Source organism: Acartia tonsa, chromosome 9 (genome assembly GCF_053477335.1).
Source record: "Acartia tonsa isolate MP-2025a chromosome 9, ASM5347733v1, whole genome shotgun sequence".
NCBI lineage: Eukaryota > Metazoa > Arthropoda > Copepoda > Calanoida > Acartiidae > Acartia > Acartia tonsa.
This window is the reverse complement of record NC_137268.1, coordinates 21,660,983-21,686,278: the sequence shown is the minus strand read 5'-3', so window position 1 is coordinate 21,686,278 and position 25,296 is coordinate 21,660,983. Positions and strand designations below refer to the sequence as shown.

The 25,296-nt window shown below is 34.9% G+C and overlaps 2 protein-coding genes across 3 annotated transcripts; both read right to left on the bottom strand.

Annotated features, from left to right (window-relative positions):
• Window positions 1–8,180: 8,180 nt before the first annotated feature.
• On the bottom strand, window positions 8,181–22,598 carry LOC145328498 (uncharacterized). 2 transcript variants are annotated; one of them, XM_080172207.1, is made up of 7 exons: window positions 22,536–22,598; window positions 22,218–22,259; window positions 21,233–21,373; window positions 10,081–12,063; window positions 9,763–9,804; window positions 8,778–8,918; window positions 8,181–8,355 (listed from the first exon to the last, which is right to left on the bottom strand). In XM_080172207.1, the coding sequence occupies exon 4, from the start codon at window positions 12,059–12,061 to the stop codon at window positions 10,334–10,336; it is 1,728 nt and encodes a 575-aa protein (XP_080028333.1). In that variant the 5' UTR covers window positions 12,062–12,063; window positions 21,233–21,373; window positions 22,218–22,259; window positions 22,536–22,598; the 3' UTR covers window positions 8,181–8,355; window positions 8,778–8,918; window positions 9,763–9,804; window positions 10,081–10,333. The 2 variants fall into 2 exon arrangements, 1 of the variants encoding a protein (XP_080028333.1); XR_013882474.1 differs by lacking the exon at window positions 10,081–12,063.
• Window positions 12,020–20,789, bottom strand: LOC145328497 (uncharacterized). The gene has a single exon (XM_080172206.1). It carries the CDS (start codon window positions 20,555–20,557, stop codon window positions 12,188–12,190), a length of 8,370 nt encoding a protein of 2,789 aa, XP_080028332.1. The 5' UTR covers window positions 20,558–20,789; the 3' UTR covers window positions 12,020–12,187.
• Window positions 22,599–25,296: the final 2,698 nt, after the last annotated feature.

The following is a 25,296-nucleotide window of genomic DNA, read 5'->3' as shown; positions in this document are numbered from 1 at the left end:
AAATTCTTCCTTATTCTAGGAAATTCTACCTTATTCTAAGAAATTCTTCCTTATTCCAAGAAAATCTACCTTATTCCCCCAAATTCTTCCTTATTCTTGGAAATTCTATGTTATTCTAAGAAATTCTTCCTTATTCTAAGAAAATCTTCCTAATTCTCCCAAATTCTTCCTTATTCTAAGAAATTCTACCTTATTCTAACAAATTCTTCCTTATTCTAAGAAAATCTACCTTATTCTAAGAAAATCTTACTTGTTATAGGAAAATCTACCTTATTCTGAGAAATTCTTCCTTTTTCTAAGAAAATCTACCTTATTCTAAGAAATTCTTCCTTATTCTTAGAAAATCTACCTTATTCTAAGAAATTCTTCCTTATTCTAAGAAAATCTACCTTATTCTAAGAAATTCTTCCTTATTCTAAGAAATTCTTCCTTATTCTAAGAAATTCTACCTTATTCTAAGAAAATCTACCTTATTCTAAGAAATTCTTCCTTATTCTAAGAAAATCTACCTTATTCTAAGAAATTCTTCCTTATTCTAAGAAATTCTACCTTATTTTAAGAAAATCTACCTTATTCTAAGAAATTCTTCCTTATTCTAAGAAAATCTACCTTATTCTAAGAAATTCTTCCTTATTCTAACAAATTGATCCTTATTCTAACAAATTCTTCCTTATTCTAAGAAATTCTTCCTTATTCTAAGAAAATCTACCTTATTCTAAGAAATTCTTCCTTATTCTAAGAAATTCTTCCTTTTTCTAAGAAATTCTTCCTTATTCTAAGAAATTCTACCTTATTCTAAGAAAATCTACCTTATTCTAAGAAATTCTTCCTTATTCTAAGAAAATCTACCTTATTCTAAGAAATTTTTCCTTATTCTAAGAAATTCTACCTTATTTCAAGAAAATCTACCTTATTCTAAGAAATTCTTCCTTATTCTAAGAAAATATACCTTATTCTAAGAAATTCTTCCTTATTCTACAAAATTCTTCCTTATTCTAACAAATACTTCCTTATTCTAAGAAAATCTACCTTATTCTAAGAAATTCTTCCTTATTCTAAGAAATTCTTCCTTATTCTTAGAAAATCTACCTTATTCTAAGAAATTCTTCCTTATTCTAAGAAAATCTACCTTATTCTAAGAAATTCTTCCTTATTCTAAGAAAATCTACCTTATTCTAAGAAATTCTTCCTTATTCTAAGAAATTCTTCCTTATTCTAAGAAATTCTACCTTATTCTAAGAAAATCTACCTTATTCTAAGAAATTCTTCCTTATTCTAAGAAATTCTTCCTTATTCTTAGAAAATCTACCTTATTCTAAGAAATTCTTCCTTATTCTAAGAAAATCTACCTAATTCTCCCAAATTCTTTCAACAAACTCAACGAACCATTTCCCAAATCTTACCGTAGGTACCAAGGACACCAGGTCACCATATCTCAAGAACGGGTGGTCGGATCGCGCTGAAACTTTGTTTTTGACTTTGGGACCCTTATATATTGCAAGAATTTGGTAGAATTAGGTAGATTTTCTGAGAATAAGAAAGAATTTGTTAGAATAAGGAAGAATTTCTTAGAATAAGGAAAAATTTGGGGGAATAAGGTAGATTTTCTTAGAATAAGGAAGAATTTCTTAGAATAAGGTAGATTTTCTTAGAATGAGGTAATATTTCTTAGAATAAGGAAGAATATCTTAGAATAAGGTAGATTTTCTTAGAATAAGGAAGAATTTGGGAGAATTAGGTAGGTTTTCATAGAATAAGGAAGAATTTCTTAGAATAAGGTAGATTTTCTTAGAATAAGGTAGAATTTCTTAGAATAAGGAAGAATTTCTTAGAATAAGGTAGATTTTCTTAGGATAAGGGAGAATTTCTTAGAATAAGGAAGAATTTCTTAGAATAAGGTAGATTTTCTTAGAATAAGGTAGAATTTCTTAGAATAAGGAAGAATTTCTTAGAATAAGGTAGATTTTCTTAGGATAAGGAAGAATTTCTTAGAATAAGGTAGATTTTCTTTTAATAAGGAAGAATTTGGGAGAATTAGGTAGATTTTCTTAGAATAAGGAAGAATTTCTTAGAATAAGGAAGAATTTCTTAGAATAAGGTAGATTTTCTTAGAATAAGGAAGAATTTCTTAGAATAAGGTAGATTTTCTTAGAATAAGGAAGAATTTCTTAGAATAAGGTAGATTTTCTTAGAACAAGTAAGATTTTCTTAGAATAAGGTAGAATTTGGGGGAATAAGAAAGAATTAGGAAGAATAAGGTAGATTTTCTTAGAATAAGGAAGAATTTTGGAGACTTAGGTAGATTTTCTTAGAATAAGGAAGAATTTCTTAGAATAAGGTAGATTTTCTTCGAATAAGGAAGAATTTGGGAGAATTAGGTAGATTTTCTTAGAATAAGGAAGAATTTCTTAAAATAAGGTAGATTTTCTTAGAACAAGTAAGAATTTCTTAGAATAAGGTAGAATTTGGGGGAATAAGGAATAATTAGGGAGAATAAGGTTGATTTTCTTAGTATAAGGAAGAATTTCTTAGAAGAAGGTAGATTTTCTTAGAACAAGGAAGAATTTCTTAGAATAAGGAAGAATTTGGGAGAATAAGGTAGATTTTCTTAGAATAAGGAAGAATTTCTTAGAATAAGGTAGATTTTCTTAGAATAAGGAAAAATTTGGGGGAATAAGGTAGGTTTTCTTGAAATAAGGCAGAATTTCTTAAGGTAAGTTATCTGAGAATAAGGGAGAATTTGTGTAATTAAGGTATAATTTCTGAGAATAAGGAAGAACTTGGTAAAATAAGGTTGATTGATTAAACATGGTTGTAATAGTGAGGAAAAGGAAGAATTTCTAAGAACTAGGAAGAATTTGTAAGATGGTGGACAGAGGTCACCTTCCTTTAGTGAGAATTTGTAAGATAGTGGACAAAAATCACCTTCCTTACTGAGAATTTGTAAGAAAAAGGAAAGGAAATAGCCTTCCTATACCCAAGGAAGGGAATTTCTGTCCTTTTTAGGAATGACTTCATTTCCTTCATATGATCCATAATTGTTATTGTATATTTTTTGTAATTATTATATGATGATGAGGGTGGGGGGAAGAAGGGTGATAGTCGACCCTCCAATTTTAGTTGTCTAAAGAAAAAGATAAAAAAATGGGGGGTTGTATTTTTTCTTTGGGTTATTTCTCTTTAGACGGTGATAGAACATTCCCCCAAAACAGTAATGAACCTTCCCTGGACCGATATGACCTCTAATATACAAAAGAACCATATAGGTTCAGCGGTTAGTGCACACTCAGAAAAATGCCCTGTTACTTTTATATGTGAAAACATGTAGAGAATTTTTGCCACAAAAAAAAACAATGATAAAGGGTGGATGCACATTTAAAAGCGAATCTAATCTTAAAAGATTTTCATAATTAAGGAATTATCAAAACCATTTATCAATTATTAGTCCCATTTAATATTTATTTTTTTTCGGTCTCTAAAGGTTTTTAGTAGTGAAGCCACTATACAATTCAGACGTACGTCTGTCAGCTTCATTTACGCGGAAACGTGATTTTCTCGGCTTATATTAGTATCTCCCATACCAATAAGCTTCAAGCATGTATTAAAGTGAAGCTTAAATAAAATGTCTACAGGGGTTTTGTTTTCTCTTCTCTGCTATTTAAGATAGAAGGCTAATTTTTGTTGAACATTTTGCTGACTAATGTATATCTTCTCTGAATGACTGAAATTTTTCGAATTCAGAGAGTGGAGGTTCCTCTCAGATTTAATTTTAGTTATAAAATAAGAAGAACCTACCTAATCCCAACCGGCAAATTACCTAAAACCTACCCCAGGACCAATATTAATAATACTTTAGTACGTATCTAGGATTCTGTAACCCTTTAATTAACCCCTAATTCTAGATGTTACACAAAAACTTGGCACTTATCAAAATCTGTATTGTATATCTTCCTATTTTTTGTAACATAGATAAATATAAAGAAATACATTTAAAAGTATAGTAAGATAAAGTTATTGACTGTATGGCAAATACTAGGGACTACGCCCATCTAGGGGCGCTTGAATGTCGGCGGGGGAGGGTTGAATTGGACAACCCCCTTTTAAATATTAGGTTTTTGTTTTTGAGGGGAGGGGCTATTTTTTAGGGCCTTTTTTTTGGGAGGGTGGTGGTACCCTCCCCCAAAATAGTTATAAACCTTCCCAGGACCTTTGAGCAGCTATATTGGTAAAGGAGAACCATATCGGTTGAGATGAAAAGGATTAAGAAAATTAGGAAAATCTATACTGAAAAAGTTTTGGTGGCTGTTATTGATTTAAGCAAAATGTAAAAGTGGCTAAAAAGTTAAGGAACGGTCTGGCTGCTATTGTTACTAAATGGTCAAACATACCATATAGTCAAGGAAATCTATACTAGAAGAACAGACATCTCTATACTTTCTATCTCTAAAAAGTTTAATTATTTTAACTTACTATGTCATATTAAAAGAGAGACCAATCTTAGTTCTAAAATAACTGCAAATTTTGGGTTGATATCTTTTTCTATCACTAATTATCTTTATCTCTGCTTATGATTTAAAAGGTTGAAAGCGGTAGAATGTACCTCCTAATTATTCAAAATTAAATAGAAAAGTAAATTTTTACTCCATCTCTCTTTCTATCTCCCTCTCTCTTTGCCTATCTATCTATCTATCTTTCTTTCTCCTTTTCTCTGCCTATCCATAGTATTTCGGTTATTTAGAAAATTATGCTTTCGTGTGCTTTTATTTGGATACAATTGAGGAACAAATTATCATAGATAGTTACTACTCCAGCATATCTTTAAAAGAGTTAGGCTGTTTGTTTGTACAACAGGAACTGATAACCTTTGGACCTCAAAAAAGAAATCACACCTAGCAAAAAAGTTACCCCCTGCCAAAAAACAAAATACATTTTCCATTTTTTTCTGAAGTATGGGGTTAAATCCTTCTTATCCCTTCTCTTTAATATTCAGGGTGGGGCAAATAAGACCGGACAAATTCTAACTTCTAAACAAATAAACATAAAATCGTCAATTTTAAACTGTTTTTAACCTATTTTAAAACATATATTAAAAATATACTATGACACCAGTAGAATTAAACTGCAGAGCCTAAATTTGAATTAAGTCCCCGATAAACTTTTTTGAGGGGATTTAAAAATTAATTTTACTGTTGCTGTGGTCTTTTTTGATCAGAGCAAAAGGTCTTTTTTTATTTGGGTAAAATTCGTAGCTTTTAGAGTGTTTTGCTTCATATATATAGTATTCTGGTATAGAGTAAAATTAGGCCTTTTGATTTCATCTAAATTAATTCATTAAAAACTAAATTCTTTACAATATATCAATGAATTAACTTTATCGTGCTTGTTTTCCATCACTTATTTAAAACACAAAAAAATTGGCTGTAAAGGGTTAAATAGTGAAAGATGACAACAAACGTTTACGCAATACAACAAATTTTTTTTGTCACATATACAAATATGATAAAATATAAGATTATTTAAACTTATTTTTTAAAATATTTTTAAAAAGCATGTATCTTTTATGTGTATAGTTTTCATACTTTTCATTTTAATTAAATAGAAATCATTTAACTACATTGGAAATAAGTCACTTTGTGAAAACACTCTTTTTTGAATTGTAAAAAACTGAAATGAAACAAGACTTGTAATTGGTTCAGACTTCAGAATAATATGTTTTATTTTAATGTTAAATTTCTTCTATATAAATTATTGTTTTAGAAAAAAATTATTTGCATCGAACAGAGTAGAGTTTTTATTATTGTATTGATATAATCTGAATCACATCAAATTGTTCTGTAAGAAACAATTTAACCCCAAACTAAAAAATGCTTTTGCTTCAATCAAAATGATCACAGCAACATATAAAATTGATTTTTAAATCCCCCAAAAAAAGTTTATTGGGGACTTAATTCAAATTTGGGCTCTGCAGTCTGATTCTACTGGTGTCATAGTATATTTTTGATATATGATAAAAAAATAGGTTAAAAACAGTTTAAAGATTTTATTGAATTTTAAAAACTGGCAAGCAAAATAGGTATATGACTAGTAGATAATTTAACAAAACCGCGGCCAGCCTCAATCACCGCCTCTACCGGCCTCCTCAACCGCCGGCAGGTCCAAGTCAAAATGTACCTGTCTAAGCTGGCGTAGTTCTCCTTGATAGTGGCAATGAGGGAGGTCTTTGTGGTATGGGCACGTCTATTGGTGCATGCTTCAAAGTAGCCCTAGGCCCAAAAGTCCATTGAATTAAGATCGGGCTGCTGGGAGGCCAAATTTCCTTAGGAACATGAGTAACCGCCAAATTGACAAAATCCATGTTTTTGCTCTCATTTGAGCTAGGATTTAGCTACAGTGAACTTTAAGTACTCAAAATGCGTGTCTTGATGAGCTTAAGACACACACAAATTTTTGGGTCAAATTTCCAACTCCTTCCCTGTCAGGCCCTACTTTTTGTGATTTCTTAAGGCTCAAAATCTTGAAAAATCTATCTCAATTCGGCTAGGATTGAGCTAAAATGGATTTAAATGTGTGTCTCAATGAGCCTAAGACAATCACAAAATTTGGGGTCAAGATTCCAACTCCTTCCCTATCGGACCCTACGTTATATGATTTTGCGCATTAACCACCGGCGCATTTGGAATCTGCCTTGTTGAACATATGCGTGGCCAGCTCGGTGTACACGTCTATCTTCGTCAAAAAAATTTTTTGTGCTAAAAGGTCATTACCTAAGCTTTTTATAGTGTGGTCAGACGTCCTGATTGGTTAAGTAGTTTTGGCGCTATGGCCGTATAAAGTTTGTCCGGTCTTATTTGCCCCACCCTGTATATCGCTGCAAGAATAAAACTAACATCGCCCCCCCTCCCCCACCCCTTCCTGAAATTAAGTGCCAGAAAGGGTCATGGCAGTTAATAAAGGGTTTATTAACCCATTAGTGCCGACGCCACTTTTATGGACCGATCGAGCTGAAAATTTCAGGGAAGCTTTGTTATGGTAAAAACAGAATTCCAATTTTTTTGTTTTGCTCTAGTGGCGTGCACAGGAAAAATGCAAAAAAACCCGGTTTGGCGTGAGTAAAGAAACCGTTCAGCATAGGTAACCGTTTTTGGCGTTTTTTGGTGCTTTCCCCCGGCATTCAAGCCCGGTTTTGTCCTAAATACCAGGTTATTTGGCCCAAAAAATTTAAAATGTAATTTTTGAACGTCCAAAGTGAGTTGTAGAGTAGCTAATACTACGATATGATCCGCAATTAAAAACTACATAACTTCATGTAATTGATAGAGCTACAAGTAAGATACAAAATGATTTATATCACATTTAGTGTTTTGGCTATAGGTGCCACCCTTTTCAGTTAAAAAAGCCCGTTTCCTAGAAGTTTTAAAATTTTGATATTATATGTGGACGGGTATCTTTACTCGCGCCGAGCCGGGCAATAAAAATGGCGGGTATCTTTACTTGGGCCGAGCCGGGCCAATATAGAACGTAAAAAAACGATAAAAAAATCATATAAAAAATAATAATTTGAATAAAACGAATTCACAAATGAATGTAATTGCCAATAAACTTTAAATTTCACGAAAAAAATCACTAACTTTACTTCATAAACAAAAAGTTAGGAGGGGTATTTTAAAATCACCTCGTTTTTCTTGGTTTTCAAATTTTGTTGAGCTATACTGGCAAACGGAAGTAAGCAAAACTGCCTGCTCCAGGGGGAAATGAAAACCAGGGTAGTAGAGGGGGGATTCATACTGAGAATGATGCAATCCTGAAACTGAGAACCGTTTTTTTTTCGGCATTTTCTGGAACCGGGCGTTAAAAGCCGGTTCATCACTAATGGGTTAAGCAGAAGAAATCGCGCAACCTAAGTTTTATTCACCTTTGGATATATCATGACTAACGTCTAACATAGGATTGACATAACAATGAAAAATTAGACCTAAAATTATATCTTTTTAGTAGCAAAGCTACTCTATAATTTGAAATGTCTGTCTGTCCATCCGTCCGTCTGTCTGTCTGTCTGTCCGTCTTAGTTTGGGAGAAACATGATTTTCTTGGCTCCTATAAAAGATAGAATTTTTTTGACAACATTCCTGCTACATAGCTACGTATGGATATTAGATTCTCCACCAGTAATTAACAATGGATTAAAAACGACAATTTATTTATAATAGCACATAATTATATAGGTAACATATAAATTAGACATGTAGATAAAACGGTGGTTAAAATTGTAGGTAATAATTGTTTGTAGGACTCTGGTTATGACTTAATTTACATGTAAGCAGTGTCTCTCTACGGTTGCATCAACTGTGTTGAATACTGAAACAATAAACTATTATAAGTCAGAGAAACCAATAGCCGGACAAATCTGGAAGGCTTATTGGTACAATTAAATAAGCTGGTTTAATCCTTTAAATACCTTTCATTGGCTTGACCCTTTAGGGTAAGGTTTACTCTTTTAGATGATTACTCTAATGTAACATAAGCTGTAGTTGTTATCAACGAATTATAGAGTTTAATGTATAGGTAAGTTAGGACGATTTTTTTTAACACAAACCCATCTAGGAACCTCTTATTTGGGTTAGGGTTATCTATTCATTACATCCCTGTATGGGTAATTAGGTACTGGCTGTCTTAGGTATAGGTATAGCTTCGGGTTTATTTAGATACCTAAACTGATGAAACCCTATTCATGGAAGCTCCCCTTTACTCTATCAGTATCTATAGCTACCTTTTCTTACCTAAGAATAAGTAGAGTAAAACAGTGCACACTGCAGGGACAGCTCTGTTGGGGTGGACCAATATGAGGCTTCTTGTCTTGTCCCAGAAGTCTGATGAACAGGTCCGCCTAAGCCATACAACAGTGCATCATCAACGAATTTCTAGATAATAAAAAAACTATTAATTTCATTAGATACTTTTCTTTATATGCCTGTATTTGAGAGCGCAGCTACTCAACAGATATTTAGATATTTAGTCCGCCTCTCATATAGATATATCTTAATAAAAAAAAGATTAATGCTTGGCCTCTTAAGTCTTTCCTTAGGGCGCAGCTACTCAGTAAAACAAGGTCCGGCTCTCTACAGACAATTCTAGATTTTAAAAAATAATATAGTTATTTTAAGCCTTCTTTGGGGGGGCGCAGCCTTCTACAAACAAATCTAGATTAGAATAGATTAATATACAGTTATTTTAAGTCTTCTTTGGGGGCGCAGCCACTCTATAAATAGTTTAAATGAGGCCCGGCCTTCTACAAACAAATCTAGATTAGAATAGATTAATATACAGTTATTTTAAGTCTTCTCTGGGGGCGCAGCCACTCTATAAATAGTTTAAATAAGGAACGGCCTTCTACAAATAAATCTAGATTAGAATAGATTAATATTCAGTTATTTTAGGCCTTCTTTGGGGGCGCAGCCACTCTATAAATAGTTTAAATAAGGAACGGCCTTCTACAAACAAATCTAGATTAGAAAAACATTAATATATGGTTATTTCAAGGCTTCCTTAGGGGCGCAGCCTATTGTTAGACGTTTAAGGAGCGTAGTAACTCTATAAGGGGTTTATAGCACAGCTACTCTACAGCTTGTTTAATACCGTAGCTACTCTATAAGTGAATTAAGAACGTAGGTACTGTATTAGTGAATTAAGGGGTAGCTACTCTATGAGTGAATTAAGGAGCGCAGCTACTTTATAAGTGTAAATAGATATAAATAAGATTTTTACCTCTTGTTTCAATATTCTTAGGTCTCTTACAGCGAGTCCAAACTAAATTAAATTCACTAATTAGACAGAATTGTCAATAAATCACAATACATGGATTTTTAAGCATACTGCACTTAATTTCAATGGTCCTGTTTCTTTATATTAACGGCTGGGAGAAAAAAATCTGTAGATTTGTGCCTAATTTAATCAAGCTTGACTTTAGAGAAAAAATGATTTAATTTAGAGTTTTACAACAAATTCTCTAAAAACATATATGTAATTTGCCAAAATTCATGCATATAGTAATATTTAAACTGATTATAAAAATCACTATCTCACCTTCACTCGATCGTGGTTGGTTTAAGACTGGCAAAAATTTCTCTTGTTTGGATTCTTTTCTGGCGATTAGCTTGATAATTTGATTTTTAAACTGTTCATTAAAGCTTGTAATTCTTCGTTATTTTTTAAATTTCAGAATTTTTTTTATTTGTTTGTTATTATAAATATTATTTCTTAAGGTTAATTTTTGGGATGCTGACAACTCTTGATGGGTCTTTTCACACTCCAGGGCAGGGAATTGGCAGATCCCTACTTAAAATCTTTTCCTACAAATGTCCCAGCACAGTCTTGTTAATCTTTTGTAGTTCTTTCTTGTGTTCAACAGCAATGTTCCATTGTCTTTCCTTTTCCTTATCTCCCTGAACATAGATACATTATCTCTTAGGTACCTCTCAAACCGAAACCAAGCTGTGTTGTTATCTGCAGATAAAGTTTTGAGGACAGTCTGAAGATGTCTGCTTTGTATTATCAGTCTAGTTATCATGTCATCATCAATAATTTCACTGTCAGTAAAACTATTTTCATCCACAGTCTGTAATTGATAACTTTCATCCATGTGATCACTGTCCTCTGTACAATTAGATGTCAACGGTACTTGACTAGGGTACCACAGATCCTTATCCAGTATAATCCGCAACCATCTTGTATCCATTTGTGTGTTAGGTTGCCAAGAATCACTTACAATCAATGGTCTGTTCCATGGCCAGTATTGTTCGAGACAGTAAAAGATTTTAGATGTGTGTACGTTACAATACTCTAACCAAGCAATTGAAATTTCATCCTGATTGATTGATTGTGCAGGTTGAATGCACCTATACCTTACATTTGGGTCTTCCTTGTAGTAGTTTTCTGCATCAAATTGTACATAAGCCATGCTTTCTGCAATGATTCCTATAAAGCTGTTAACTACTGCCCCTACCTGTCCAAAAGAGAGATTTCTTTGAACAAAACCTGGATCAGGTAGTATCCTATCAAAATTGATCAAAACAAAGGCGAAAAATAATTGGACTATTGCTCTTGGTATTGCTAGTAGATGAATCTTGGCCCATTGATGCATGTCATCAAACTTGAACATAAATGTATTTGGTTCCTCCATCTTATGATGCATTATAAGTGTTCCACCAACAATAAGACGAAACATGTATGATAGGTCTGTATTAACAGTATATTTTCCTAGGTAAATCCACAATGAAGTAACATCTAGGTATCCAGGGAACTCCAGCTGATCTCCATTAGTCAGAGATCTTAGTGCAGCAATAGCTGCTTCAATATCAGCTGTTTGCTCATGGGTTAAAAGAATTGCCAATCCTTTTTCAGGTTTTAAGAGTTCAAATAGTTCATTTAACCTTTTAGGGAAGTCTGCCTTGTGTAATATGGTTCCTCCTGCAGTTTCACGGGTTGGAAGATTTATTTCTATGTAGATGCTACATCCATCAGAAATAACAATCTTATGAGGGATTTTCTGGCTATGAAACCAGCCATTAGACTCTGATAAACCAAACACTCTAAGGGCAAGGGCAGGGATAATATGACCATCTTTATGGGCCTTTAGCAGTTCGTTTTCTAATAGCATTGTTACTGCATAAACATTGTCATCACAGTTTGTTCCAATGTTTATTATCCCAAACTTGATTTTACCAAATCTCCGAATTTCATCTAAGAGCTGATGGTTTGGGTTTCTATTTTTTGTTAATGTATCAGCTATTTGTCTCAGTTCAGGATACCAACCAGCTTCACCTAATGACTTAAGTTTACTTATTGCTGTATCAATATATGGGTCTGGGAACCTGGGATCTTGGGACATATAAAAATCTTGGCAGTAAACTTTGTCTGCACTTGACTTTTCATAGAAGTAGTTCCAACATTCTTTGGTGTCTCCATAGCAATCCAAGTTATCTGGGCAGAAATGTTTCATTAAGTCACATGACAATATCCTTAATTCTGCTGGGTGATTAAGAAGGAGATGTGAGGGATCCATCATACCTAAAAAAAATAAGTATGTAATAATTATGTAATACTTAGCAAATTCTAGTAAGTTCATTTAGCATATCACTATCTACTATCTAATTGAAAAAAAACATTTTTCTTTTTGACATACATTTATTATTCAACATTTTACATGTTTTACAAGTAGGTATTGACTGTTAATCCTGTTGATTAACTGTTGTTCTGCTGAATTAAAATCCAGATCTTCAATCTTCATTATTATCACAATGTCTCTTACATTTCTAGTAGTTTCACGGATAACACTCTCTCCTGAGTTCTTGTAGATAATTCTAACTTTGTTGGACCTTCCTTGAACAAAGTTTTCTTTGATCTTCCCATACTTAAACTTCTCATACCTTTTCCTGGGATTCTCCTCAGAAATGAACAACACAATTTCACCAGGTTGGGGAATCTCACCTTGAACAAGTCTCTTTCCTGGAACAAATTTGTGTATGTCATTGACAATATAGTCAAGCATATTATCAACTGTGTTTTGGACATCTTCTAATCGTGAGAGTGTTGATCCTTCAATTACAACTGGAAGTTCCATAGATCGCTTATTGTTTCGTCCTAATAACAAATGATTAGGGGATATAAATGATAGTGATGATTCTGTTTCATCATCTCCATTTCTAGCAATGGGAAGGTTATTTAGTGTGTTAGCAATGCAAACACCTACAGATTCCCATTCTAAATAACTCTTTTTAGTGGATAATTCTCTGGATTTTTCAAGCATATTTCTTACTGCTCCTATTCTGTTTTCTATCTTACCCCTTTCTTGATGTGAGTGGGGTGTACTGACTTCCAAGACTATTCTCTCCTTACTCCAAAGTTGGCTCTGGAGATCTAAAACTGTTATCTCAGCTGATTTCAAAGTAAGAAATGAAGATTGACTATCACAAAATATAATCTTAGAATATCCATGTCTACCCATATGTCTAACAAGTGATGTAATAATCATATCTGTGCTTAAACCTTCCAAGCATACAATGTTTATTGCACTTGTTAGCATACATACTAGGCATAACATATATGCCTTACCTTTCACTCTCTTTTTGATAGAGTCATGTGCAGGAAAGGGACCGCAAATATCCATTTGAATGGAGTAATACGGTGGTGCCCTTACAAGGCAAGTCTTAGATTGATTGCCTGTTGTACCCAAGTATCGTTTCTTCAGTAATATTCTACATCGTATACATGAGTTTCTGATATTCTTAATCAGTGTTCTTAGTCTTTCAACATGGACTAATCTCAGCATATAGTTAAGAAGTTGTTCAACACCAGAGTGGGGTAGTATTTCCCAATGCAGATAAATTGCTAATGCAATTACAATATCATTATCTACTAGTCCCACTGGGGCTACAAAACTAGAATACTCATAGCTTGAGTAATCTGTATCATCAATTTCCGTGGTTGGGTAGGTAAGTCTCCCTCCACATTTCAAAATTCCTGATTGGTCTTCTATATAGGTCTCCTGCTTTGATTTTGTAGACCTTAGTTTGACGTCTAAGCTCATTTGAATGCACAGGTATCTCCACGCCATCCACATTTCAAATGAAGAGGGGCCGAGGGATGGTGAGGAATTTGCTTTCCCACAGAGAATTTCAAATCTAGTGATATATGATCGGTCTATTTTGTATATTTCTGGTTTGCAATCAGGACAATTTATGTGCACACCTTTCATGTGCAACCTGTGTTTTATTCTCAACACAAATCTGAATAGGTTTGCAATAACTAATAATGAGCTTTTAAATCCCCGGTAGGCAAAATTTACAAGGGGGCAACTAGGTTGTTTTTGTACATGCATTATCATGTATGTGTTTTCAATACATTCCTGAAATTCTTGTATTTCATGACTAGAAATAGTAGCAGCATGTTCAGCCATAAAGGTGGCCTGTTCAGCCAGAGCATTAGCATCTTCAGCCGTGATGGCAGCAACTTCAGCTGTGATGGCGGCATCTTCAGCCATGATGGTGGCATTTTCAGCCATGATGGCGGCATCTTCAGCCGTGATGGCGGCATCTTCAGCCGTGTTAGCGGCATCTTCAGCCGTGATGGCGGCATCTTCAGCCGTGATGGCGGCATCTTCAGCCGTGATGGCGGCATCTTCAGCCGTGATGGCGGCATCTTCAGCCGTGATGGCGGCATCTTCAGCCGTGATGGCGGCATCTTCAGCCGTGATGGCGGCATCTTCAGCTGTGATGGCGGCATCTTCAGCCGTGATGGCGGCAATTTCAGCCGGGTGGGGGGCAATTTCAGCCAAAAAGGTGGCATTTTCAGCCAATTTGGTGGCAATTTTAGATGGGTTTGCAGCAATTTTGGCCGAAATGGCAGCTTGTTTAGTCAGAATAGTAGCATGTTTGGCCAGAATGGCGGCCATAAATTTAAAATGTTCATTGGTAAAGGTGGCATTTTCAGCCGTATTTGGGGCATGTTCAGCCAGATTTTGGGCATATTCAGCCAGATTGGTTGCCGGATTTTGGGCATTTTCAGCCATATTTGGGGCATGTTCAGCCAGATTTGGGGCATCTTCAGCCAGATTTGGGGCATCTTCAGCCAGATTTGGGGCATCTTCAGCCAGATTTGGGGCATCTTCAGCCAGATTTGTGGCATCTTCAGCCAGATTTGGGGCATCTTCAGCCAGATTTTGGGCATATTCAGCCAGATTGGTTGCCGGATTTTGGGCATTTTCAGCCATATTTGGGGCATGTTCAGCCAGATTTGGGGCATCTTCAGCCAGATTTGGGGCATCTTCAGCCAGATTTGGGGCATCTTCAGCCAGATTTGGGGCATCTTCAGCCAGATTTGTGGCATCTTCAGCCAGATTTGGGGCATCTTCAGCCAGATTTGGGGCATCTTCAGCCAGATTTGGGGCATCTTCAGCCAGATTTGGGGCATCTTCAGCCAGATTTGGGGCATCTTCAGCCAGATTTGGGGCATCTTCAGCCAGATTTGGGGCATCTTCAGCCAGATTTGGGGCATCTTCAGCCAGATTTGGGGCATCTTCAGCCAGATTTGGGGCATTTTCAGCCAAAATGTTTGTTATGTCAGGATTCTGTTTCTGTCCTTTGCTATATGACTCTGCTACAATAGAATCGAGCTGATTATTTGACATATCTTTACACACCTTGGTATAGTCTCTAATAGGCATATCCTTGAATTCTTTCTTCATCCATGGCTTACCTATTTGCCAATGGCTCTTACTATCAAAATCTTTTAAATCAGCTTTTCCTCTTGTGATAATGTCTGCACAATTTTCTTCAGAGGGAATATGGTACACATTATCTGTGTTTATTAATCGTTTTATAGCACGAACACGATTATAAACGAACGGTTTGAGCTTAAGGTCATTGTTGCCTAACCATGCAACAACTATCTCAGAATCGGTGACAAAGAAATAATCCTCAATCTTCTCACCAAGTGCTTTGCTAATAATGTGAAATGTGTGTGCACCCAATACCACCGCGCTTAATTCATTGCGGGGTATCGTATCACAAACGGACTTTGAGCGCCCTGCCAGTAGCTGACATGAGTAACTCCCGTCCGAAAGTTTAGTGCGTGCATAAACACCAATCCCACACATAAGTTTTGCTGCATCACAGGCTACAATCAGTGTCAACTTTGATGGAGTTATTGCATCTAAGGGGACAACTGATCTTGGTATTCTTATCTGCATTGCATTTCTTATCAATAACAGATTATTGATCCATGTGGCTCTAAAATATTCAGGTATTTCCTGATCAAATTCAAGGTTCTGGAGATTTTTAAGGTCCAGTTTCAGTCTACTTTTCAGGGGTTCAAATGACCCTAGGAGGTCAAAGACCTCAAGACACTTTCCTAAGATGTTAGCGCGAGTAAACTTCTGGCCATCTAGAAGTCTTAACAGGTCTTCTTCTGTCTTGACTTCGAAGGGGTTAGGTTTCTTTGCTCCTCTCCGTTTTGTATTAAAGTTAATTTCTTCAAGTCCTAGCCCCATTTCGTCCTTTTCTTGGTACCATTTATATCCACTATATGCAGTGGATTCTCCATCAATTGATGATTCTTCTGAAGGTTTTTCAAAACACCTGTTAATTGTCTTAATCCTGAATCCTCCTTTGGGTACAACAGTAATAAACTCGGTTATCACTTTCTCTAGGTCATCTTGAGTTTCCCCACCCATATTGGAGTCGTCCATGTAGGTAGACTCGCAAATGGTGGCATATGCAAGTGGGTAATCTTCCTTGTGCTCAAGGACAAGCTGGCGCAATGCTTGAGTGGCTACGTTTCCTGCAAAGCGTAGTCCATAGAATAATGTGAGCATGACATAAATACATACGTGTGCCATAGGATTCAGATCTGGGGTAAATAGGTATAAACAGTAGTTAAGTTGGGATGATTCCATCCTAATACTGTTATACATTTTGGAGAGGTCACAAGTCGCGGTAAACTTTTGACTTCGCCATTTGATGGTTACTTGAAATAATGAGTTCAAGCAATTTTGCCCTTTAGGAAGGCAATCATTGAGGCCAGTACTTGCTGGATCAACTACCATTCTTGATGGTGTTGATGTTGATCCAGGTTTAAATACTGACCTCCATACAAAAAAATGCCTAATTGGGGCATTTTCAATCTCTTGCTGAATTGCTAATGGTAAACTACTTAGTTTACATGCAAATCCTTTTGCAAGCATTTCGTTGTGAAATTTTACAACTGAAATTCTTTCATCTTGTGGCTTTTTTAATTGTGTCTGTAGTACTTTGTACGCCATCTTGAAATTATTATTTCGATGCCATCTTGCTGATAAAAACTCAACAGGGTTACGAATGAAGGGAAATTCACAGGTAGTGGTTTGTCTTTTTGTATCCAGTTTGAAGGATTTGTTTATGATTCCTTGTTCATACTGGTCTTTCAGTGAAATGCTCCTTGTCTGAATAGATTGTTTACAATTTTCACACCCTGTGCAACAATCGCACCTGAAGTCGATACGAAATCCTGCATCTTCTTGCTCAAGCAGTTCTTGTTCATCTGTTCGTAATGCAACTTTGTTGATTGCAACAGGTATGTCTGTGTTGATTGTTATTTGGGGTTCAATACACATACACTCATTCTCATATTTAGGTGAGATTAACTGATCTTGGAAGGGTGAATTAAGGTATGATTTATACAGTGATGTGAATAATATTCTCATGTTAAGATTCGATCTACCAGCTTCCATATCTTGTTTGTCAAATGAATGGTGTGTTCCAGCAAACATTAAATAGGAGTTGTTTATGTCTGGCAATCTACTTTTCCATACTTGAAGACCAGATGGCAGCACTAATAGTAATGTCGGTACAAGTCTCGAGTGTTTTATACCTAAGAGTAATCCAATGTCCTTTCCACCAATATCTGTGGGAAGGCATTCCTTGGACAATGGAGTTGAAGATTGGTTTGCTTGAAATTCTTTACAAGCTTTCCTAAGGTCATAATTGGGTACTTGTCCAGTTATCTGCGACATTGAAGTTAAACGAAGTTCGTGATATTGTCCTGAAATATCTGGACCAAGGATAATTGAGTAGACTCCTCCCCCTGTTGATATCACAGAGCCAGACGCTACTTGGATATATTGGGGTCTATCATCAATAACTTTCAGGTTGAGTTTCTTTGCTATGTCTACCTTAATGACCGGGTTTGTAGCTCCGGTGTCGTACATCGTGAGGATGGATTCATCTCCAACCTGTAGCATTTGCATCGGGTATATAGGATCCAATTCTTGCTCAGGTTGTATCTTGTGGGCTATTTCAGAGCTCGGGAAAACTGTTCCCTTTTCAACATTGAAGGCTTCGCCAACTTGCAAATCTCTTTTCTTTAATTGTTCATTCTTTATTTTCAAAATTTCAATTATCATGAGTTTGATGTCAACATCAGTTTCATATTTCGGTAGGAATTTTGTGAGACCTTCTTTGATCTGTTCTTTGTCACATTTGTGATCTGGACACAATAAGACATTCCTATCTATCATGTTGTTTGCACATTGTTGGCAAGCAACTCCTCTGGGTACCTGTGTTCTGTATGAACACTTGCTATTATCTTTGTTATAGCATCTTCTTAACAAACATAAATTGCACCTTTTAAACTTTTGTGCAAGTTTCAGTCTTTCACTAGGTTCTGCATTCAGGAATAAAGGGCATGTACCTGTATTGCAATCTTTTACTCTTTTCTTAAATTCTTCATGCATGAAGCATGTCGCCCAACCCCACCTGTCAGGTTGTTCCTTTTTTGTGTCGTTCTTAACAACTTTGGTAGCTGTATTGACAGCTCTGTTTTGGTCCTTCTTTGGAGCTGGGGCAGGTTGTGTGCTGTCAACAGGTGTTTCGCTCATATACATCATTTCTATTGCTTTTATCTGAGCATGTAGGAAATTTAACAGGCATTGAAATGTTTCTTCCCCTGTCATATCATCACCAATGTTCTTCATCTGTAGAGATGTCACGTAATATGTGTTAAATTGAGTTCTGTAGTACTCTGGCAACATCCCCACAATGTCAAACACGTTGTTTGAGTTGTTAACTTCACGGTTAGCGGTCTCACTTATCTTAGCAATAGATGATATTTGTAATACTATCTCTAATACCTTTCTAATATACAAGAGCTTTGCTTTTCTTTGAGTTTTGAATGTTGGTTGAGCCAATGCTTTGATCAAACGTCGTTTTTCTCTGAGAATGCGTGAAATATTTCCATATTTACCAATCAACAATTTCTTCATAGCATTGAAATCATTTTTCAGGTGAGTACAATCAGATTTCACATCTGCAGTTAGGTAATTCAGGTATAGATATTCACCTAATAGTGCTGGTTTTATTCCACGACAAACTGAATGAAACAGCTGAAAGAAGTCGTATATATTGGATTCCGATTCAAATCCTGAAAAGGGATCCAATTTCAATGGAAGCGTGGTTCTATTATCTGACGTAATATGTATGCCCTGTGATCTTATGAGTCTATCTAGTTTTCTAGTATGTTTGGTTGCGCTATTCATAGCTGCATACCCTGCTATTTTAATATGTTCTTTAAAAGGTTCATTGTCAGATATTTTCCTCAGAGAATCAACTATTATGCTCTTCAGTTTGTCAAGTCGAGGTGTATCACGTCGATCGAGTGCCTGTAATGTTACCTCGTCTTCATTCTCATCTACTTCTACCATAGTAATATCAGCGATTTGTTGAATAGCTTGTACTGCTGCATGTGCATCAGGGTCAGTACCATTGTACTCAGTCTCCTGCCAATAATTATTGGTTTCAAAGGAGTTGAATGGGGTAAAAGATTCATTTTGCATCGAGATATTGTTAGGGTTTACTGGTTGGATATTAGCATATTGTTCTCCTAATGTGTTGTAACTCAAGTTACTGTTCCTGTTTCTGTTTTCACAACTGCTCCTCTTAGGAATTTGGTTTGGGAACCCTGAACTGCTATTTACCATTCTCTCAGGTTCTCGTATTTCGCTCGTACCATAATCTACATTATGGCCCAAGTTCTTAATCCTTACTTTTTCCCTAATCTCTTTTGAAAGGGTGCTTGGACATGAAGGGACATCTTTAGGTCTTATATTTTTCATCATTATTGCCTTTATTCTAGAAAGACCTTGTTCTCTAACTTGTTCTTCAGCCATCATCTTTTCATTTATATTTCGTATTTCGATATTTAACTTATCTCTCGTTACATTCAATCTAGTCTTTAGTTGATTCAATTCAGGTTCACTAGCGCTTTTCTTGTGAATCACTTCGACTAATATCAATAAGTTTCTTAGACTCTCATTATATGTTGTTTTTATTGACATTAAGTTAGAGGAATCTTCAAGTTCTTTAATGTCACTTATTATAGCTTCAACTGATTCCGCAACCGGAATACATGCGTTTATGGCATCACGGTTGGCTAACAGACGTTCAGCTGTATGAAAGTTAGTAGTCTGTAAAAGTTGACTTACTAAGTCGTAATCTACATGTGCAGGTCGTACCTGTTGGTTATCAGGCTGTTCTTGCCTTAATGCACCATTGATATCATCAATATCATCTGCACTATCAGACTCTGTTTCAACTAAGTCTATTTGTCTATGTCTATCTGTGTGCGTTCTTTCTTTTGTACCTATTTCCAATGATTGGATCCCATGAGGAATATCATGGATGTTACCTGCTAGGTTAGGTACTGTACCATTGTTTGCACTAGTTATTCTATTTAACAATGGTGTATGTCTATTTAGCTTAGTCCGTCTGGCGGTTGGACACTCAGCGTGAGTTTCAGTATTGTCCCCAATAGGGGTCCTTCTAGTGCCTATCATGTTTACCCCCATCCCTGGGGTTCTGGATCTAGGTCCCTCTCCATTTTCATCATTAGTCCTGTTGAACTCTGTTCCTATATTATCCCACTCGGGGGACGCGGGTGTTACAGCTAAGAAAGGGGGAAAACCCTTCATTAATCTTTGCTGAGCACGATCCTCATTGTAATCAATGGGATTTTGATTTTGTCGTCTATTCATCGTTAATCTTATTCTTAGTATTCAATGCTACATAGCTACGTATGGATATTAGATTCTCCACCAGTAATTAACAATGGATTAAAAACGACAATTTATTTATAATAGCACATAATTATATAGGTAACATATAAATTAGACATGTAGATAAAACGGTGGTTAAAATTGTAGGTAATAATTGTTTGTAGGACTCTGGTTATGACTTAATTTACATGTAAGCAGTGTCTCTCTACGGTTGCATCAACTGTGTTGAATACTGAAACAATAAACTATTATAAGTCAGAGAAACCAATAGCCGGACAAATCTGGAAGGCTTATTGGTACAATTAAATAAGCTGGTTTAATCCTTTAAATACCTTTCATTGGCTTGACCCTTTAGGGTAAGGTTTACTCTTTTAGATGATTACTCTAATGTAACATAAGCTGTAGTTGTTATCAACGAATTATAGAGTTTAATGTATAGGTAAGTTAGGACGATTTTTTTTAACACAAACCCATCTAGGAACCTCTTATTTGGGTTAGGGTTATCTATTCATTACATCCCTGTATGGGTAATTAGGTACTGGCTGTCTTAGGTATAGGTATAGCTTCGGGTTTATTTAGATACCTAAACTGATGAAACCCTATTCATGGAAGCTCCCCTTTACTCTATCAGTATCTATAGCTACCTTTTCTTACCTAAGAATAAGTAGAGTAAAACAGTGCACACTGCAGGGACAGCTCTGTTGGGGTGGACCAATATGAGGCTTCTTGTCTTGTCCCAGAAGTCTGATGAACAGGTCCGCCTAAGCCATACAACAGTGCATCATCAACGAATTTCTAGATAATAAAAAAACTATTAATTTCATTAGATACTTTTCTTTATATGCCTGTATTTGAGAGCGCAGCTACTCAACAGATATTTAGATATTTAGTCCGCCTCTCATATAGATATATCTTAATAAAAAAAAGATTAATGCTTGGCCTCTTAAGTCTTTCCTTAGGGCGCAGCTACTCAGTAAAACAAGGTCCGGCTCTCTACAGACAATTCTAGATTTTAAAAAATAATATAGTTATTTTAAGCCTTCTTTGGGGGGGCGCAGCCTTCTACAAACAAATCTAGATTAGAATAGATTAATATACAGTTATTTTAAGTCTTCTTTGGGGGCGCAGCCACTCTATAAATAGTTTAAATGAGGCCCGGCCTTCTACAAACAAATCTAGATTAGAATAGATTAATATACAGTTATTTTAAGTCTTCTCTGGGGGCGCAGCCACTCTATAAATAGTTTAAATAAGGAACGGCCTTCTACAAATAAATCTAGATTAGAATAGATTAATATTCAGTTATTTTAGGCCTTCTTTGGGGGCGCAGCCACTCTATAAATAGTTTAAATAAGGAACGGCCTTCTACAAACGAATCTAGATTAGAAAAACATTAATATATGGTTATTTCAAGGCTTCCTTAGGGGCGCAGCCTATTGTTAGACGTTTAAGGAGCGTAGTAACTCTATAAGGGGTTTATAGCACAGCTACTCTACAGCTTGTTTAATACCGTAGCTACTCTATAAGTGAATTAAGAACGTAGGTACTGTATTAGTGAATTAAGGGGTAGCTACTCTATGAGTGAATTAAGGAGCGCAGCTACTTTATAAGTGTAAATAGATATAAATAAGATTTTTACCTCTTGTTTCAATATTCTTAGGTCTCTTACAGCGAGTCCAAACTAAATTAAATTCACTAATTAGACAGAATTGTCAATAAATCACAATACATGGATTTTTAAGCATACTGCACTTAATTTCAATGGTCCTGTTTCTTTATATTAACGGCTGGGAGAAAAAAATCTGTAGATTTGTGCCTAATTTAATCAAGCTTGACTTTAGAGAAAAAATGATTTAATTTAGAGTTTTACAACAAATTCTCTAAAAACATATATGTAATTTGCCAAAATTCATGCATATAGTAATATTTAAACTGATTATAAAAATCACTATCTCACCTTCACTCGATCGTGGTTGGTTTAAGACTGGCAAAAATTTCTCTTGTTTGGATTCTTTTCTGGCGATTAGCTTGATAATTTGATTTTTAAACTGTTCATTAAAGCTTGTAATTCTTCGTTATTTTTTAAATTTCAGTATTTTTTTTATTTGTTTGTTATTATAAATATTATTTCTTAAGGTTAATTTTTGGGATGCTGACAACTCTTGATGGGTTTTTTCACAATTCCCATTATTAAGGAGCACAATTAACTATAAAACATCAATGGCAGTCGGACCGCTTTTTAGCAGGTTTTAGGTTATTTTTGAATTTTCACATTTTTCTCCATATCTTTGGTGTTTATGGTCCGATTTTCAAAATTTTTTCAGTTATGGTATCAAAATTCAATTTCCTGTCGTTTCAAGAAAACTACTATGACGTTCAGACTGCCTTTAAGCAGGTTTTAGGCTATTTTTGTATTTTTCACATTTTCTCCATACCTTTGGTGTTTATGGCCCGATTTCCAAAGTTTTTCAGTTAAAGATATCAAAATTAAATTTTAAGTCGTTTCAAGAAAACATCAATGGCGGTCAGACTGCTCTTTTGCAGGTTTTTGGCTATTTTTATATTTTTCACACTTTTCCTCATATCTTTGGTGTTTTTGGTCTGTTTTTTAAAATTTTTGTAGTTAAAAATATCAAAATTAAATTTCCCGTTGTTTATAGCATCCAGTATGTAATTTACTTTGACCGTCAGTCTGTTAGTCATAGTACTGAAATATAAATATTAAGAAATTTTAAAAACAAATGTTGAAAAGGTTTCGTGATTATTTTCCTAATATACATGCTTTTGACAAATAATATCTAAATTCTTATTAAATTGTTTGTGCTTCGCTACTTATGGATGTTGTCATCCTTGTTTAATTAGTATTTCTCTATACATTTTTCATGTTTGCAGTAAGCTTAACACCAGATCCTGGTTCAAAGTATGTTAAAAGTTCCTTTAATAATTTTTCGTTAATATAAACATTGTAAACTTGAACCACATTAAAATCAATTTTTGTTGCATTTCTTGACATATTGTAGGTACAAAAAAAACACATAAAAAATGAAATTTTACTGTTTTGTTGGATCCGAAGGGGTGAAGTCCCGGGCCAGAATGCCCGTAAGGTTTTATACAAATGCCCTTTCACAATTTGCTAACCAATTGATTGCAAAAAGCAAAAAGATAATATCTTTGAGACAAACTTTGTTCATATTGAAGAGAAGCAAAGATAAGGATATCTTTAGGTTCAGAAAAGGGTCAACATTAGATTTCATATAATAGCATACATTTTACTAGGTGGTTAAAAAACACTTAATGTTTAAGTCCTTCATACTTTTGTATTTTAAAAACTTTGTATTTCTCTTAAGTAGGGAGGGGACATTGGGCTGTTTATTACACTAGTCCCCAAAGTTTTATGACTTCTTCTTGTTTGTTTGCTGAACAACGTTGGGGAATTTTTATTAGATTTTGGTTGGTTGGTTTAGTTAATAGTTACGTGTCCAAGCGTTTCAATCACAATCTTAAGAAGGGGTAATTTTGTATATCTTAATTTGGGGTGTACATCAATTTAACGGCCATTGTCTTGTCCTTTAAGATTCCAGATTTCTGTTTTAAGAGAAAGGAATTTATTTTTTAGTGCACCCTAATTCATAAGGTTTTTTGGTTGTAAGCACGCGAATTATGATTTGGCATAGGGTTGCTAAACAAAGTTGCCAAATTTTGATAAGTAAATTTTATTTTGTAATAAAATATTTAGACTTTAACATGAAAAGAATAAACTCTTCAATGACTATTAAAAGTGATATCAATTTGATTGATAACTAGCGGCAACACAAGATGGGCCTCTAATGTGGTAAAGAAAATAGCCTTAACCCATCCAAATATGTATAATGTGTCTAGTTTATAAGATTGCTCAATTCATACATATCCTTGATAATATATTGAATCTAAAAACTGCGTTTGGTTAAATATTTTTAATTTTGCAACATTAATTGTCAAAAATGAAAATAATACTAAAACAATCTTTTATGACTGATGGAAACGTAAGAGACAAGAAAATTCCACTGTCTTTTTGCCATACAAGTCACCTCATAAAAAACTGGCAGTTATGCCCCTAGCATCCAGGGGATATACATTCAAAGGGTTTGTAGAGAAAAGAAAATTAGCGCAAAACCATTCTAAAACTAAAATCACTCAGGAACCTATGTAAATTTTCCTGTAAATTGATAATTAAATCGGTTCAATACTTTTCTTAATCTTTGTAATATAATAAGACTAACGAATTTCTGGTATTTCTGAAGTTGGGAACCCAGTATGGTTGAGCTCTTTCAGTTAGTACCAGAAGTCTACACCCTGATGCCTTCCTAAACCATGCTCAATTTGCCTTCTGGATTTCAAGTAGGAGAGGGAGAGAGGGGGATAGAGGGAGATGGAGAGAGGGGGAGAGAGGGAGATGGAGAAGACTCGAAAGATAGGCATTAAAATTCCATATTCTTGACTCCGAATGACTGGAGGCGCTTTCCCACGATATCCTCTCTACATATATGATATGTGTGTATGTATGTATTTGCAGGGATCTAAAGAGATAAGACAATTGCCAATAAATTGATGTACATCCCCAATAATGATACACAAAATTACACCTTCTATAAATTATAATTAGTGGTTTAAACGTTTGGACACGTTTTGAGAATCAATGAATCAAAATTTTTAAAAAGTCCCCAAAGCTGTCAAGCCAA